The sequence below is a fragment of the Musa acuminata genome, chromosome BXJ3-2 (genome assembly GCF_036884655.1).
Source record: "Musa acuminata AAA Group cultivar baxijiao chromosome BXJ3-2, Cavendish_Baxijiao_AAA, whole genome shotgun sequence".
Classification (NCBI taxonomy): Eukaryota; Viridiplantae; Streptophyta; class Magnoliopsida; order Zingiberales; family Musaceae; genus Musa; species Musa acuminata.
The window spans coordinates 22,645,247-22,661,654 of NC_088350.1; the positions used below are offsets into that span (position 1 = coordinate 22,645,247).

At 34.3% G+C, this 16,408-nt stretch overlaps 2 protein-coding genes across 6 annotated transcripts; both read right to left on the reverse strand.

The window, feature by feature from the left end:
- Positions 1–19: 19 nt before the first annotated feature.
- Positions 20–2,842, reverse strand: LOC135630806 (uncharacterized). 4 transcript variants are annotated; one of them, XM_065138026.1, is made up of 4 exons: positions 2,588–2,842; positions 1,743–2,036; positions 749–873; positions 20–358 (listed from the first exon to the last, which is right to left on the reverse strand). In XM_065138026.1, the coding sequence occupies exons 1-3, from the start codon at positions 2,831–2,833 to the stop codon at positions 754–756; spliced, it is 660 nt and encodes a 219-aa protein (XP_064994098.1). In that variant the 5' UTR covers positions 2,834–2,842; the 3' UTR covers positions 20–358; positions 749–753. The 4 variants fall into 4 exon arrangements, with proteins under 4 accessions (XP_064994098.1, XP_064994099.1, XP_064994096.1 ...); XM_065138027.1 differs by having other exon boundaries at positions 20–380; XM_065138024.1 differs by having other exon boundaries at positions 20–411.
- Positions 2,843–3,341: 499 nt separating this feature from the next.
- LOC135630805 (oxygen-dependent coproporphyrinogen-III oxidase, chloroplastic-like) lies at positions 3,342–6,921 on the reverse strand. Of its 2 annotated transcripts, none has more exons than XM_065138022.1 (8): positions 6,225–6,921; positions 6,026–6,101; positions 4,973–5,067; positions 4,728–4,811; positions 4,107–4,194; positions 3,738–3,862; positions 3,559–3,657; positions 3,342–3,481 (listed from the first exon to the last, which is right to left on the reverse strand). In XM_065138022.1, the coding sequence occupies exons 1-8, from the start codon at positions 6,774–6,776 to the stop codon at positions 3,413–3,415; spliced, it is 1,188 nt and encodes a 395-aa protein (XP_064994094.1). In that variant the 5' UTR covers positions 6,777–6,921; the 3' UTR covers positions 3,342–3,412. The 2 variants fall into 2 exon arrangements, with proteins under 2 accessions (XP_064994094.1, XP_064994093.1); XM_065138021.1 differs by having other exon boundaries at positions 3,345–3,484.
- Between the last annotated feature and the right edge of the window lie 9,487 nt (positions 6,922–16,408).

Below are 16,408 nucleotides of genomic sequence, written 5' to 3' on the forward strand. Positions count from 1 at the left end.
TGGAAGCTTTTGCTAACACTTGAGGATGAGATATTACCTTTCCATTACATCTCATGGACATCAGTTTTACACACGCTGCAATTGTAGAGAGATCTCAACTCATATGAGCTCCTTGCAGCAGTCATCAAGCATACATCATTACAAGTGGTGGCAACTCATCTTAGTAGTGCCCTTACTGAAGGGCGAACTAAGAAAGAAACCACCTTAAGACAAGCAAGCATCTACTAATACTCTTCCCATCCATTCTATTGCATTCATTCATTTGTTCTTTGCAACTCAGTCTCGGCATCCATATGGATGTTTCCAGTTGCTAACATCCAAAGTCCAACAGTACTTCCTGAAATTGATCGGCTGCAACCTGTTGAAGAATGCCAGAGAATCTGAAAATGATTGGACATGTGAGCTCCATAACTGAAGAAAGATCCATAAATTGATCCGTGTAAGAGGTCGTGCTTGGGATCCATAGAACAAACCTATTGAGAATAATGGACAACAGGAAGATTATAATGAAATAGATATGGTGACACAATAAGCTACAGTTTGACTAAAGAGAGTCCTTGGAAAACACAATCTGAAAATTATATGCGACAAGAAAGTGTTGGTGGAAGAATCTTAGCATTTCGATGGACGCAATATGCAATAATTCAGTGGCTGAAACAAAGACGCGGAGAAAAGAAAGTTCAAAATGGCTAAACCAAGTCGCAACATATAATTGAGAATGATGTATCTATTCATCCTTTGATCTCACCCGTATCAGAACCTAGGGGAGCTTGTGGGTATCCTCACTGGTGCAACTCCTGGCATGACTGCAGTACGCTTTTGCCGCAAGTAAATAACTGAACCACTTATAAGTAACAAGCCCACCATAATCACCTGTTGAAGAACAAAAGAGGGAAGGAGATTAGACGAATGCTAAACAGTTTACGAAGATGTCAGAATGGTTCACGACAGAAACTAATGTTGTACAACTGATTATTTTATAAATTGTGTAGAAGCCCCAGCATGTGGCAAGAATTAATCAAGAACATCCAAGTTCAACAGGAATGTCAAGCATATGGATCCTCAAAGCAGCTTATGACATGTAGAGGAACTCATTGAGTTTAGAGTCGCATTGCAAGAGCAAACAACAAAGTTCAATGAACCTCTTCACAATTAACTCTCGATTACCACTACTCCGCAGCCATGCTCATTGATTTCTCTAACAATTTTTGAGGTACGAGAATGTAAATGACACAAGACATATAAATGCCACCAATGGCTTTCTATGCATCTTTGTCTTCAAGTTTCAGATTACATTAATTATAAGCTGAGAATTTAGATGTAGACACCAACAACAGAAATTATCAACCGCAAACTAACAGATGGATTCTCAGGATTGACCATCACACAAGTTCTACGTCCTTCTAATCTCACTTTATGATATATCACTCTTCATTTATGCAGTGAGACCATTCTCTTTTGTATTATCTTCTTCATCATCTTCTATCATTTTGATTGTTCTTTCTTATACTAGCTTCATTTTGCATGGTTGGCCTTCTTTCTCTCTATGATTCATTCTATAGTCAGGATAACTCTGTGAATAACTTCCAAGGCCTTGTGAGCTAAATGTTCATCTCCATTTGTATTATAATAACAAAAGATTCCATACAAAACCATATAAGAATCATATTGTCCTAAAACATTCAACAAAGATGCAAAAAAAATTCATGATAAAATTTATGGTGCCACTGTAACTATCATACCTCAAAACCAAGTACGGACAACTTCTCCTCACTATCAACTGGTACACAGCTCCTATAAGTAACATAGCTTTCTTCTTCATTCTCTGATTTTGACGTATCAGCCAACAGTTTTCTCCATTTATAGTTACTTATAGAGGTGAAGATTTGTTTCTGCACTGCTGATGCATGTTCTTGGAGGAAGAAGAGCTTTCTTCGAGCTTTGATCCTGCTTGCCTCCCCCACACTATCTTTTATTTGTACACATTTCAAAGGCACTCGATAGCCAGTTTCACTACATCGATATTTGTGATCACTCTGAATCAACCAATTTAGAGTTAGTGTGAGCAAAACAAAATAAAAAATACCCAAGAAATTAGACGTTGCAAAGGATCTAAGGTGGGAAAAAGAAAATGTATGAACAAGAGCAAAGGATTTTAGGAGGTGCCAGGTGCAAAATGAGATATAATGAATTAAGGGATCTACAATGAGATCTGATAGTAATACATCCCTTCAGGGAGGCCATGATTACATATTGTAAAAAACTAACAAAAACCATATCTTTATGGTCGATTTGTTTTCATTCTGCTTCATACTGAATAAAGGTACCAAATTGCTACCATAAGTCTTAGGTCTATTCTTTTTCTGGCTAGTGATTGAATGCCTAGGAAAATATGTACATCAGTGAATGTGTTGGTTGAATTTGTTCCATGTTCTACAAGCAATTAAGTAGACAATGGCAAGGTATCTGTGAACTAAAAGAAAAAGCAAGCACACCCAATTTCTTCATTTTCTAAACATCTTAGGAAGGAACGACTGGATGGGGGAGGAGGAGATAGAATTGGGGGAAGAAAACGAGGGGCACCTACCTTCTCAGAGTACTGGCAAGGGAGGCAAGGGCCGACGGGAGAGCACCTGAAGGAGGCGTTCCCCTTGGCTTCATGAAAGCTGAGCAGCAACCGCGCTCCCCTAGCGCCTTCGGCGGCGTCGCCACCATCTCCGCCTCCTCGTCCTGTTCCTCCATCCACCGCTTCCCCGCGGGCCAACGGGATCGAACAGCAGAACGATGCCAAGGCCAAAAGCCCTAGCGCTGCCGCCGCGCTTCGAGATCCCATCCCTCCCCTCCTTCCCTCTCCCGATTCGCCGGCCCAATCCAACTCGGTGAGTTGCGTGTAGCGGCATGATCTTCGTGGTTATCGGATCCGGACCTCGCGCGGGTCGGATTCTATACTCACAGCACAACCATACAGCTTAACCAAAGCAGTAACACGTGAGAGGCACACAGCAACGACCGAGATTGCAATCACAAGCTGAGAGCACAGTCTAATAACATCTCCAGTGGCCCAATCAAATTCTATTTAATGCTTGAAAGAGACAAGGTATATTACAATCATGATCAAGTTAGTCTAAAAATGACAATCATAACCTAAGAAGAACACATTCTACATCAGAAGAGTAACTAATGACCAACTCACAAATTTACTTGATGCTTGAAAGGGATCAGATGAATTACTCTGAGGAACAAGAAGACTGAAGATTGCAATCATAACCTGAGAACACAGCAGAAGAGGTTCCGATGACCAAATCACAATTTATTACCTGAGGCTTCCACAAGCTCAGATGAAGTAACACCGAAACCAGCAATGGAGTTTATTATACTCTACATTCAAGCACAATCGAATCAAAAGTTGAGGTCAAATCCATTCTTTTGGGTTAATGCATGCATCAAGGAGTTTCCATTCTTCGCTGCCTTCTTCTGGCTGCTGCTGAATAAGATATTCAAGTAGAATGATTGATTTGAATTTGCGGAGAGAGAACAGAAACAAGTGGAGAAGCTCACATGACCATATTCCCACCGAGCTGTCAAGGGAAGGGAAACAAGAATGCTCTCGATTCTGCCTCCGGTCTGTAGTCCAAACATGGTGCCGCGATCATAAATCTTCAAGATGCACATTCTGTTAAGTTAAATGTCAAGCTAAAAGTAATCAATACATGCAATTTATTTCCCTCAGTAGTTACCAGATTGAATTCTACATAGCGTCCCCTTCGTAGCTGTTGCCACGCCTTGTGCTGCTCTGTGAAAGGGGTATTCTTGCGTCGTTCTATGATAGGTATATATGATGGAATAACAGATTTTGCACACTCTACAGATGGAACAAATGATTAAAGAAGTTTTGTCGAAGTTTGTCACAATTATCCCTCTCAAACTGACTCATAGACAAGTCAACAATTAAAATACAGCTCTCCTTTCTAAATGATCCCTATAATTTTTATGACTTATAAACAGAAATTTATTAATGAATCAATTGTAGGATATGTGAAGCAATATTCGGACATGTCCATGGAACTGCAATATAAAAAATAGGGCATATTTGTGTTCAGAATTACCAGTAGAGAAACCAAGAAGCAGTTCTTGATTATACTCATTAAGGTCATCAAAAAATATTCCGCCAAGTCCACGCCTTTCACCCCGATGCTGCAAATAGCATGAAACAGGGATTGAAAATTTCACATACTTTGTAATTTTGTATTTCTTAACTTTATTTCTGTAAATTGATAAAAATATATTATCTTGCTATAATATCCCACCAAGATCACAAAAACAGCTTCCAGATAAAACATGATCAGGGATACAACCCACATCCCTTGGAATGCAAATTGTATTAGCTACTTCATGCTACCAAGAATCCACAAGAAAGAGTTGCCATTAATAGGAGGGCAACCTCACAAAGCCATCCTAAAACAAAACCTTGAGATTCTAGTGGCTGTTACTGAAATCATATTAAGGTCCATAAATCAACACATAGATCTGATAAAACAATTTGGGTAATGTGTCAAAGTCACAACCACTATTAGTCTAGAGTTAAACATTGAGCTTCTAGTGAGTAATGACTCGGATATATAGTCTGCAGTACCAAACAAAAAAGTTTAGCAAATAAGCACAGTCAAAAAAAGCAAATCATGAACAACCCTGTTGGATGATGAACAATCGAAGTCTAGAAGCTTTACCTTTATAAAAAAATAGTCATCACACCACTTCTTGAATCTGGGATAGAATCTTGGCTCAAATTTATCACATGCTTGCTTTTGAACCTAAAAGAGAATGATTTGTCAATCCAAAATGGAAAATCAATTCACACAAATGATTGTTCTAAAACATGGATTTTGGATTGCAAGCGACAGCAACATCTATTAAATAAGAACAACAAAAGAAAACCAAGCAACCATACAAATATCATAAGCTTCACACTTACCCTATGGAAATGCTTTGCATCCTCCTCAAAAATATAAGCAGGAGTCAAATCAGTGCCACCACCAAACCACCATTGCGTAGGTGCACCTGGGGCATCTGTAGCCAGAAATTAGTATATGGCAAGAAAACAGGTACTTCAGAGAAAAGCAACAAAGAGAACTAATTGATTAAGGGAAAATGAGCTATATTTTAATAGTTCATGTTAATCAATTCACTTTGTAAATTATAAAAAAACTTAAACTCAGTCCATAGCCCGTGGCAAGTGCATACATTTGGCATCCCAAATAGTTTCCGCAGCTCATCTGATCACAATGGTCTACAATCTACTGCATGGCAGTCAGAATTACCTTTATAAATACAGTCAAGCATCTTATCAGCAAATATATTTGGAATAGTGAAATACAGTCAATCAGCAGCAAACAATCAACAGCATGAACATTCCAATTAACAACTTTTTAGGGAATAGTGAAACAAATGTAGCATGCCATTTGTGTGCTCTCTCATATGAAGTGTTCACTTGCAATTCTGTGGTGGTAGCAAAAATTGTGAGGATGTTCTATTTAAACTCCTCAGAATTTTTGAATTAGGTCCAGCCTTACGGAGAGCCCAATGGTGGTAAAAGCATCATATAGACGAACCCAAATAGTTTCGACATTAGAGCTTCTTATAGCTATGAAACAAATGCAACAGTAATCTCCATCGATATTGATACTACCTCTAAAAATATGATCCTGTAGATATTACGAAGCAAAAGAATTAGGAACTAGTGATGAACACTAAAACCATTGTCTTTCACTTGGATTCGGCTAAATGGCTTCATTATTTTGGTCCATATGAGGTCAAGACTAATTCCACTTTTCTAAGCCAAAACTGTAGTTGGTTATGTCTAACTGTACATGGCCTCATGTAAAAGCCCAAATAACACAAAAATGTTGACGATCAACACTTAATAGGTAGCAATTTTCAAGTACATAGTTGAAATCCAATGCTTGCTGTCGAATCGTCGATAAACTATAAAATTCTATATGACAGAAAATGTAATTTCCAAGGGTACCTTTCGGTGCATCAGTTTCAAAGTACCGATAGTTGAAATGCAATGTCGGGGCAAATGGATTCTTGGGATGTAAAACCTGCATACAGGAAGAATAGCTGCTTCAATAGAAGTCAAGACAGGAAAATTGCTTTGTGTCGACATCCTACTCATTGTCGGTCGTACCAAAGTCGGCATATTTTGACGGGATTGTAGCACGTACCGAACTGATCCCAGCAGCGAAGAACGGCACCGGCCCGGCGTTCACTGCAGAATCTCCACGGCCAGTTCCAGTCTTCCCCTTGGCAGCCTGGTAAGCCTCCGGCGGCATAACCCCATACACGACCGACACGTTCACCCCAGCCTTCTCCCAGACCGCTCCGTCCTGCAGCACCCGGCTGATCCCGCCGCCCCCGCCGGGCCTCGACCACACGTCCTCCCTGAACTTGCCCACACGGTCCGCGGCCTCGAGGGCGGCGCACACTTCGTCCTGGACCTCCCGTATCATTTTCTCGAATCGGACACGGATGGGGGCGGGGGACTCGGGGCCGTCGGCGGAGAGGAGGCATGTGTCCGGCCTCTGGTTCTCGGGGGTCTCCTTGTCGACGTGGACAGCGGCGCGGATGGGAAAGCGGCCAAGGAGTCGGGATCGAGCAGAAAGCGGTGCAGGGACGGGGCGGAGGGATAGGGTTCGATTGGGGACGGAGGATGGTGGTTTGAGCGGTTTGGCGATCGGTGCTAAGAGGAGAGAGGAGGAGACTACAGCGGCCGGCATTCCGTGTGCGTGTTAAGAGAGAGAGAGAGAGAGAGAGAGAGGATGGGAGTGGGTGAGCTTATAACGGGGAGGGGGACAGGGTCACCGCCGGCGGCCCCTGGTTTTGACAGGGAGGGAAAAGGAAGGAGGGGTGACAGGAAACCGTTGGCGAAGGTGACTTCGCTATGTGCGTTCGCAAAATCGTCAATATATATACATTTCAGGTCATTTGAATATAGCAATGGGTTTTCAAACCGGTTTAAATAGATTCGACAAGAGCCGAATTAAATTAAATCGAAAATTTATTAGTAAGATAATTTGAATAATTTATTTTATTTTAAATAATTTATATAAATTTCAAATGGTTTGGTGAGTCAGTTCAATTTAATTGAACCGAGGCCAGAATTTTCAGTCGATAGATCAACATTCCGAAAACATTTATGTTGCAAATATTATTTTAAATATTAAAAAAACAAAATTAGATATAGAAGGAAGAAATGAATTAACAGTAAGACAACATAAAACACTAAAACAACATTTAAGAAATTTGGGAGTCCAAAAGCTAAGGGTCCTATGGTAGATTACTGCGTTATGTAAGTAATTGTCATTTACGATGATACCTCCCCTTTGTGAACAATCAGTCCACCCATATGCATTAGTGATTTTTTATTTCCTCTTGTTGATGATAAGGATACACACTGATGCATAGAAATCAATAAAGGAATTCACACAAATAAAAGAAAGGGATTATTAACAAAGAAAAAAAAAAATTTAGTTCATATCTCAAACGAAAGAGTGATACCAATAAGGGAATAGAGGTGATATATTTTAAATTATAATCGGTTCAACTCGTTCTAAAATAGTTAATCAAATCGAAGAAAAATACCCTCTTAATTTTTGAACCATTTATAACCTTTAAAATTAGATTATTAGTGAATCGGTTTGACTCAAGTTTGGCTCTGAGTTTGGTTTGATTTAAACACCCACAATCACAACATATTAAAATATTAATAAAATATTATTTTATTAATCATAACCTCTTTAGTTCTATTTTAACCCATAATTTTTTTTATTTCTTACCATCGTCGCCTGCGCATCCTATTGTCATCGGCTCGCATTTTGCAAAAGACCCGTAACATGATAAATTTTTTATTAATATAATTGAACTAGAAGATAAAGTCTTCTGAGCAAAATGTACATAATCCTAAAAGTATTAAATTATTATTTACCTCATCCGATGAGGAGAATGAGGAAAAAAAAAAGAAGAAAAAGGGTTGTAAGTAAAGAGTGAAAATTGTTAATAAAATTTTACTATCTCTTTTTAAAAATTAGGATTAAAAAATAACGACAATATAAGAATAAAAGAATTTGAACCATTTTCCAATTGAAGAACTTATCGGGTCTTTGATGACCTATGAAATGATTTATATTGAAAATGAAAACTACCTTCTAAATAATAAGAAGAACTTGGTATTTCAAACAAAAGAATATCACTCGAACGACAACTCAAGTAATGATGATATAGAACTCCTCACAGGTAAATTTATAAAATTTATAAAATATAAAATTAAGAATAAAAAATAAACTTAAAAAGAAAAAGTTGTCAAAAAAAAACAAGATAGCACTTAAGTGACTTGGGATGAAACGAGCGCATCCGAAGACGATGAGCAGACCGATTAAGATAAAGTGGTAAACTTCGCTTTGGTGACTCTCGACAATGAGGTAAACAACTCAAACAAAACTTCTTTACTTTATTTTGAAATTACTTAATGTTTTCTCATGAGTTATTTTTAAATTAGTCAGTAAAAAACAAAAAAAAATTTATAAAAATATATATCATGCTTCTTTTTCTAATGATTTTAAAAAAATAACAAATTTGAGCATGAAAATGACATGTTAACTCCTAGCACTAAGCATCAAAAGTTAGATTCACTTAAAAAGAAAAATGCATTACTATAATAAATAAAATGATTTTGAATATCTTATGTTCAATAAAATCATGTTTCATGTTAACGATGTAATGAAAATATTAAAAGGTTTTGTATTATGCTTGATAATTTTATATTATGCATGAGGATTTGAAGTAATGATGATTTAAAATCATATGGTTTGAAATTATGTGTTACACTTTTTGATCTTAATAATTTTTCTTACTTTTTCGAGTTTAAACGATGATGCATGTTTTGATTTGATATAAAAACTTGGACATGCTTGTAAGAAATCAAATCACTTAAATTGAAACAACTAAAAAGAGAACAATATTTTTCTTAAAAAAATTTTTCTCTATCTTATTGATTTAAAAGAAAAAAAGAGAATGATGAATCTATTTGTATCATTTTTATGAATATTTTAAAAGTGACTTTGTTGGTTTGACAAATTGAATGAGTTGAAAATAAATGATGATTTTTCACTTGATTATAACTTGTGATATTTTTTATATGAATCATCATCTTGATTTCTTGATATTTGATACATGTGATTTTTCTATGAATCAAAATCTTATTTTTGAACTCCTATATTTCTTTTTGTTAATTACTAAAAGGAGAATTATTTAGATGAATCATTAATAATTGATCTTCCATCTTTCATGCCATGATTTTCATATGACACCTTTGTATTTATGTGATGCTTGGAGCATTGATGTCAAAAGTAAATGAATTACACCATTATAAAATTCTCAGTTTCTTTCTTCTTGTTTAAAATGAAAAAGGAGAGAAAGAAAATCGCTACCATCTCAAGAGATTAATAAATCTATTTATGTTATTTTGAATCTCTTGAAAATAATTTTGATGATCAGATGATTTGAATCTAAATGAGATTTTTTCAATCAAATCATGAACCTTCCCTTGATTTCTTAACTTGAGATTTTCTTTTATTCTCATATGATTCTTGCATTTTGAGAAAATTTTCCATATGAATCATGTATTTTGGTATTTAAATAATCTTTGATATTATACCTTTCATATCATGATTTATTTATAATACTCCCTTATATTCATAAATTATATACCTCATCACATTTGATTTAAATTTATCTTTGTCATGATATGAAAATTGATGTAAGGGGAAAAAAATTATAAAATTATATTTTTTCCTTCTTTTTGACAATGACAAAGGAGATAAATTTTTTTGCTAGCTTTCATGTTATAAAATGACGTAAAATTTTGCTAGATTACACTTTGCAAAGGAAGCAAAAAAAATTACACTTCTCAAAAGAGAAAAAAAAAATTACTAGCTTACAAGATGATAAAACTTAATATTATGTTGCAATGATTTGAAATTATATCTCAAAAAAACTACCTAGATGCACTTCATTTTGTCCATGATAAAGGGGGAGAAGATATAATGATATGAGAATCATACATAATAGGATGTAATATATATTGATATTTTGATACCATGATGATGCATGCATTGTAATGATATGCATATAATGTATTGCATATATACACGATAAAATATTATTTTGACTTGAATTCAAGGATCTATCAATATAGCATATTGATAGGGGGAGTTAAGGTTAACTCCGTCATTAATTGGTTGTCATAATCAAAAAGAGGGAGATTATTGAATCTCAGATTTTGATGATGAAATCAATTGATGAATTTATGATCTAATCTACATTTTGAGTGACGCAGGACTAGCTTCGATCAAGGAGAGGTAAATCGATTAAAGCGGGAGGAATCAGACATTGTGTCGAAGTGAATATGTCAGAAGATTGGACGTCGGGCCGGAGGATCGGTCAACGTGTCGGCAGAATGCTTCGTGTTGTGAATTCGGGCATCGGGCCGAAAGATCGGACATTGCACCAAGGAGATTGGAAGTTGTAGGAGTCAACATGCCGATTGGGTAATATATCGAAGAAGAGGATGATGCGTCGAAGGATCGGACAAGCGTCGGATGAACTAATGATATACCGGACAAAGGATTCATTCTTTGTAATCATTTGTCTAAGATCGAAGTAGTTTATGGGGCTAATTGAGTTAGCTTTTGGTATAATAATGTTAACTTAATTAGGGGTCAATTAGACCTTAATTGGGACTGATTTGGGCTCATTGGGAGGCTTATTCAATGACCCAAAAGTTGGGTCAGGCAGTGGCACCGCTAGAACAGGTGGTAGAACTGCTTGTGAGTTGAAAAACTCGAAAAACTCGGTCTCCGAGGCTGTCAGGTTGTGGTACCACCCAGTGTTAGGCTATAGGCGATGGTACCATGATACGGGAGTGTCTAATTTACTATAATCTGCTCATATAGACTTTACTAATGATATAATATTTTTTTCAGCCAACAATATTGTCTCATAATTTTCAACTCAGCCCACTCAGATAAGACAACTCATCAGCATATTTCCTGCACAATGGTAAAGCTATTTCAAGTTGCTTTTCTTCATGGCTAAGGAATGCATTAAAGGAGTTGGTTAGCAACTGTAAACACTTAATTTCGAAATTCCCTATGCATGAAGGGTTGTTTCATGCACTAGTATTTATTTTGGAGTTTAGGGCTTAGAAAGGACTTTAGAAACTGAGAATATTAGCAGAAGCTCTCTTGGAGTGCTATCTTGAACTCTATATCTCTTGGATGCATCCTTGAGTGGTGAGTCTTTTGCTTTTAGTTTTGTATCCTTATTTATTATCCTTATGACGGTGATCTTTCTGTATCCCTTTGTGTTTTTAAACTTTGTGGAGAGCTATTTATCGTTTTTACCAAAGTTGCTTCATGAGTTCGCTCCTTTTCTGTATGGAAAACTCATTCCAGCAAATATAATTGTACTATCGATTTTTTTTTATGAGTTCATTCATTTTCTATTCGAAAAAACTATGCCATCAGTTTTCTTTTGAAATATATTCTACACCCCCCCATATTTTGCATCACCCTCAGTATCATACCGTCAAGTACAGGCGGTGGTACTGCCCGTACCCCGAAATCTCGAGGATTTGAACTTTGGGCTCTAAATTTGAATCCATTTATGATCTATAAATATCCCACTCTTTCTTGCTTAGGAATGTAAGAAAGTGAGTTAAAAAAAGGGGAAAGAATCCTTGAGTAAAAATCATAATCTCTCTCGAAGAGTAGAGCCCCATTTTCGTAGTATTTACAAAGTTCTTCTAAAGGGATAAGAGATGTCTATATCTAAAAGAGAGGTATAAAGGTTCTCTCTTAAGTCTGTCAAAAGGAGAATAGAGTTGTAAGAAGGTGGTTGGTCTTCGCCTATTGAAGAAAGACCGTTAGTGGATGTTAGTGGCCTCAACAGAAGAGGAATCGGGAGTAGATGTAGGTCATGATGATCGAACCACTGTAAAACTTGGTTTGCATTTATATTCTTTCTATTTACCTTCACTGCAAACTACTTTACTTGCCTACTACTTTCACTACATATACGAACGAGATTTTAAGTTATCTTTCCAATCCGGTTTTATCGAACGAAGAATTTTTTAAAACCGACATTTTTATCTACTGCACTAATTCACCCCCCCTCTTAGTGCCGACTCGATCCTAATAGTTAGTATCAGAGCCACGTTCTTTCTCGTTTGGTTTAACACCGACTTTTTTTGGCTTTCAAGAGGGTCATTCTATCATTCGTCCTCCAATGTTTAATGAGACGGACTACACATATTGGAAAACTTGGATGAAAATTTTCTTGATTTCTTTATATTTCAATACATGGAATATCATTGAAAATGATTTTCAAAAGTCTTTTAATCCAATAAATGAATGGAATGATTCGGAGAAGAAAACTTTTTCCTTGAATGCTAGGGATATGAATGCTCTATTTTGTACCTTAGACAAAAATGAATTTAATCATATTTTTATTTATGAAATTACTTTCCATATTTGATACACTCTTGAAACCACACACGAAGACACTAGTAGAATAAAAGATTCTAAGATAAATCTTTTAATATATGATTTTGAATTATTTCGTATGAAACCAAGCGAAATCATTAGAGACATATACACTCGTTTTATGGATGCTGTCAATGGTTTAAAGGCACTTGGTAAAAGTTTTTTGAATCTTGAACTTGTTAATAAAGTTTTACGATCTCTTTCTAAAAATTGGGATTCAAAAGTAACGGCAATACAAGAATAAAAAGACTTGAACCATTTTCCGATTGAAGAACTTATCGGATCTTTGATGACGTATGAAATTACTTGTATTGAACATGAGAATTATCTTCTAAAGAATAGGAAGGACTTGAAACTTCGAACAAAAGAAGATCACTCGAGTGACAGCTTAAGTGATGATGACATAAAACTTCTCATAAGTAAATTTATAAAATTTATAAAATATAAAACTAAGAATAAAATTAACTTAAAAAGAAAAAGTTGTTAAAGAATAAAAAAAACACTTAATGTGACTTGGGACGAAACAAGTGCATTTGAAGATGAGGAGCAAACCGATGAAGATGAAGATGAAGTGGCGAACTTCACTTTGGTGACTCTCGATAATGAGGTAAACAACTCAAACAAAACTCCTTTACTTTATTTTGAAATTACTTGATGCTTTTTCATGAGTTATTTTTAAATTAGTTAGTAAAAAATAAAAAAATTATAAAAATATATATTATGCTTTTTTTTCTAATGATTTTTAAAAAAATTAAAAATTTGAGCATGAAAATGACAGGTTAACTCTTAGTACTAAGCATGAAAAAGTTAGATTCACTTAAAAAGAAAAATGTATTACTATAACAAACAAAATGATTTTGAATGTCTTATGTTCAATGAAATCATGTTTGATGTTTTAATGATGCAATGATATAATGAAAATATTAAAATTTTTGGTATCATACTTGATGATTTTATATTATGCATGAAGATTTAAAGTAATAATGATTTGAAATCATATATTTTGGAATTATGTGTTACACTTTTTGATCTTAATGATTTTTCTTGCTTTTTCGAGTTTAAACGATATCTTTTGATTTGATATAAAAACTTGGACATGTAAGAAATCAAATCACTTAAATTGAAACAACTAAAAAGAGGAATATATTTTTCTTAAATTTTTTTTCTCTATCTTATTGATTTTTTAAAAAAGTGAGTGATGAATATATTTTTATCATTTTTATGAATATCTTAAAAGTGACTTTGTAGATTTGATAAATTGAATAAGTTAAAAATAAATGATAATTTTTCTCCTGATTATAACTTATGATATTTTTTATATGAATCATCATCTTGATTTCTCGATATTTGATACATGAGATTTTTCTTTGAATCAAAATCTTGTTTTTGAATTCTAATATTACTTTTTTCCGATTACTAAAAAGGAGAATTATTTAGATGAATCATTCATAATTGATCTTTTTTTTATCTTCCATCTTTCATTTCATGATTTTCATATGACACCTTTGTATTTATGTCATGCTTAGAGCATTGATGTAAGGAGGAAATGAATTACAACATTATAAAATTCTCCTCTTCTTCCTTTTTATTTAAAATAAAAAAGGAGTGAAAGAAAATCGCTAGCATCTCAAGAGATTGATAAATCTATTTATGTTATTTTGAATCTCTTGAAAATGATTTTGATGATTAGATGATTTGAATCTAAATGAGATTTTTTCAATCGAATCTGAACCTTCTCTTGATTTCTTAACTTAAGATTTTCTTTTATTCTTGTATGGTTCTTGCATTTTGAGAATATTTTCTATATGAATCATGTCTTTTGGTATTCAAATAATCTTTGATATTATATCTTTCATGTTATGATTTATTTATGATAGATACTCCATTGTATTCATAAATTGTATACCTCATCACATTTGATTTAAATTTATCTTTGTCATGATGTGAAAATTGATGTAAAGGAAAAAATAATTATAAAATTATATTCTTCTCTTCTTTTTTACAATGACAAAGGGGAGATAAAATTTTTTGCTAGCTTGCATGTTATAAAATGATGTAAAATTTTGCTAGATTGTGCTTTACAAAGGAAACAAAAAATTACACTTCTCAAAAGAGAAGAAAGAAAATTACTAACCTGCATGATGATAAAACTTGAGATTATGTTGTAATGATTTGAAATTATATATCAAAAAATTGGCTAGATGCACTTCTCCTTTTTGTCGATGACAAAGGGGGAGAAGATATCATGATATGAGAATACATGGTAGGATATAATATTCATTGATATTTTGATACTATGATGATGCATGCATTATAATGATATGCATATAATGTGTTGCATATATACATGATGAAATATTGTTTTGACTTGAATTCAACTTAAATTCAAGGTTCTATCGATATAGCATATTGATAAAGGGAGTTAAGGTTAACTCCGTTATCAATTGATTGTCATCATAAAAAAGCGAGAGATTATTGAATCTCATATTTTGATGATGAAATCAATTGATGAGTATGTAATCTAATATGCGTTTTGAGTAACGCAGGACTACTTTCGATAAAGGAGAGACAAATTGATTAAAGCATGAGGAATCAGATATTAGGCCAAAATGAACATATCAGAAGATTGTACATTGGGCTAGAGGATCGGTCAATATGTCGATAGAGAAAAATAGCGATGCAAATAAAGAAGGAAAAAAAATCAGAGAAAGAGAGAGAGTGAGAGAGGGCGGAGGGGGGGAAGGGGAGTAAGGGGAGGGTCAAAGAATAATAATTATCATTTTTTTATAAATTAAATGAATGTACTGTTTCTCAAAGCCTTAAAAAAAGTATCTTAGTAAAAATTAAATATGGGTGTACGTGTTAAAAGGCCATTACTATGGGTTTATTTCTAGTAAAATTACCCATATATATATATATATATATATCATGCAAAATTTGAATATATCTTAAGGTATGATAATATATCTTAAGGGATATATATATATATATATATATATATATATATATATATATATATATATATATAATATTGAAATTTACAAGCGCAAGTTTGCTATTGCACAGTTACAAAATAATTGATATATAAATACATTTTTAGGGTAAAATTATGAACTGTTATTTTAAGTTTGGTTATAATTTTATCGTTTTCCCCATCATTGCAAAATCAGTTAATTATTTTTCTATTGACTTTTCATGCCACAAGTATGGGTTGCAATCGGAGATTGATTTATAGAAGGAAGCTACAAGCACATGGTGGACATTTAGAGATGACAAGTAGCTGACACTATGTATGCATTTGTTCACTAATCTATTTTGACAGACTTGGAGACTAGATGGAATTAATTTTTGTTTAATTGGATCTTGCATTTGACCGGTGGGTGGTTATACTGTGGGCCTCAGCCGCTGGCAGAAGGTTGACCAACAACTAGTTTTGGAACCGAGGAAACGTTGACTAGCAAAGTCTAAATTAGATGGAAGTGAGCCTTCAACCAAAGTTTAACCCAAGTCAAATCAATAGATTAATAGATCAAACTATAGAGTTGGACATCCGAATCTTACTTTATTTGTGACTATTGAAAGAATATCATCAACCAATTATCATTCAATTCATAGTGTATAGATTATCCTCCTTTATTTCACATGCAAAAAAGGTTAATAGAAAATTATTAAGGATTGTCTTCGTATAATTAATATATTATGTAGAATAATTTATCCCTTTATGATCGAGTATAAGAGCTCACATTCAATAATGAAATCATTTTTTGATTACTCATGTCCATACTCGTCTATCTCGAGTTACTAATTTG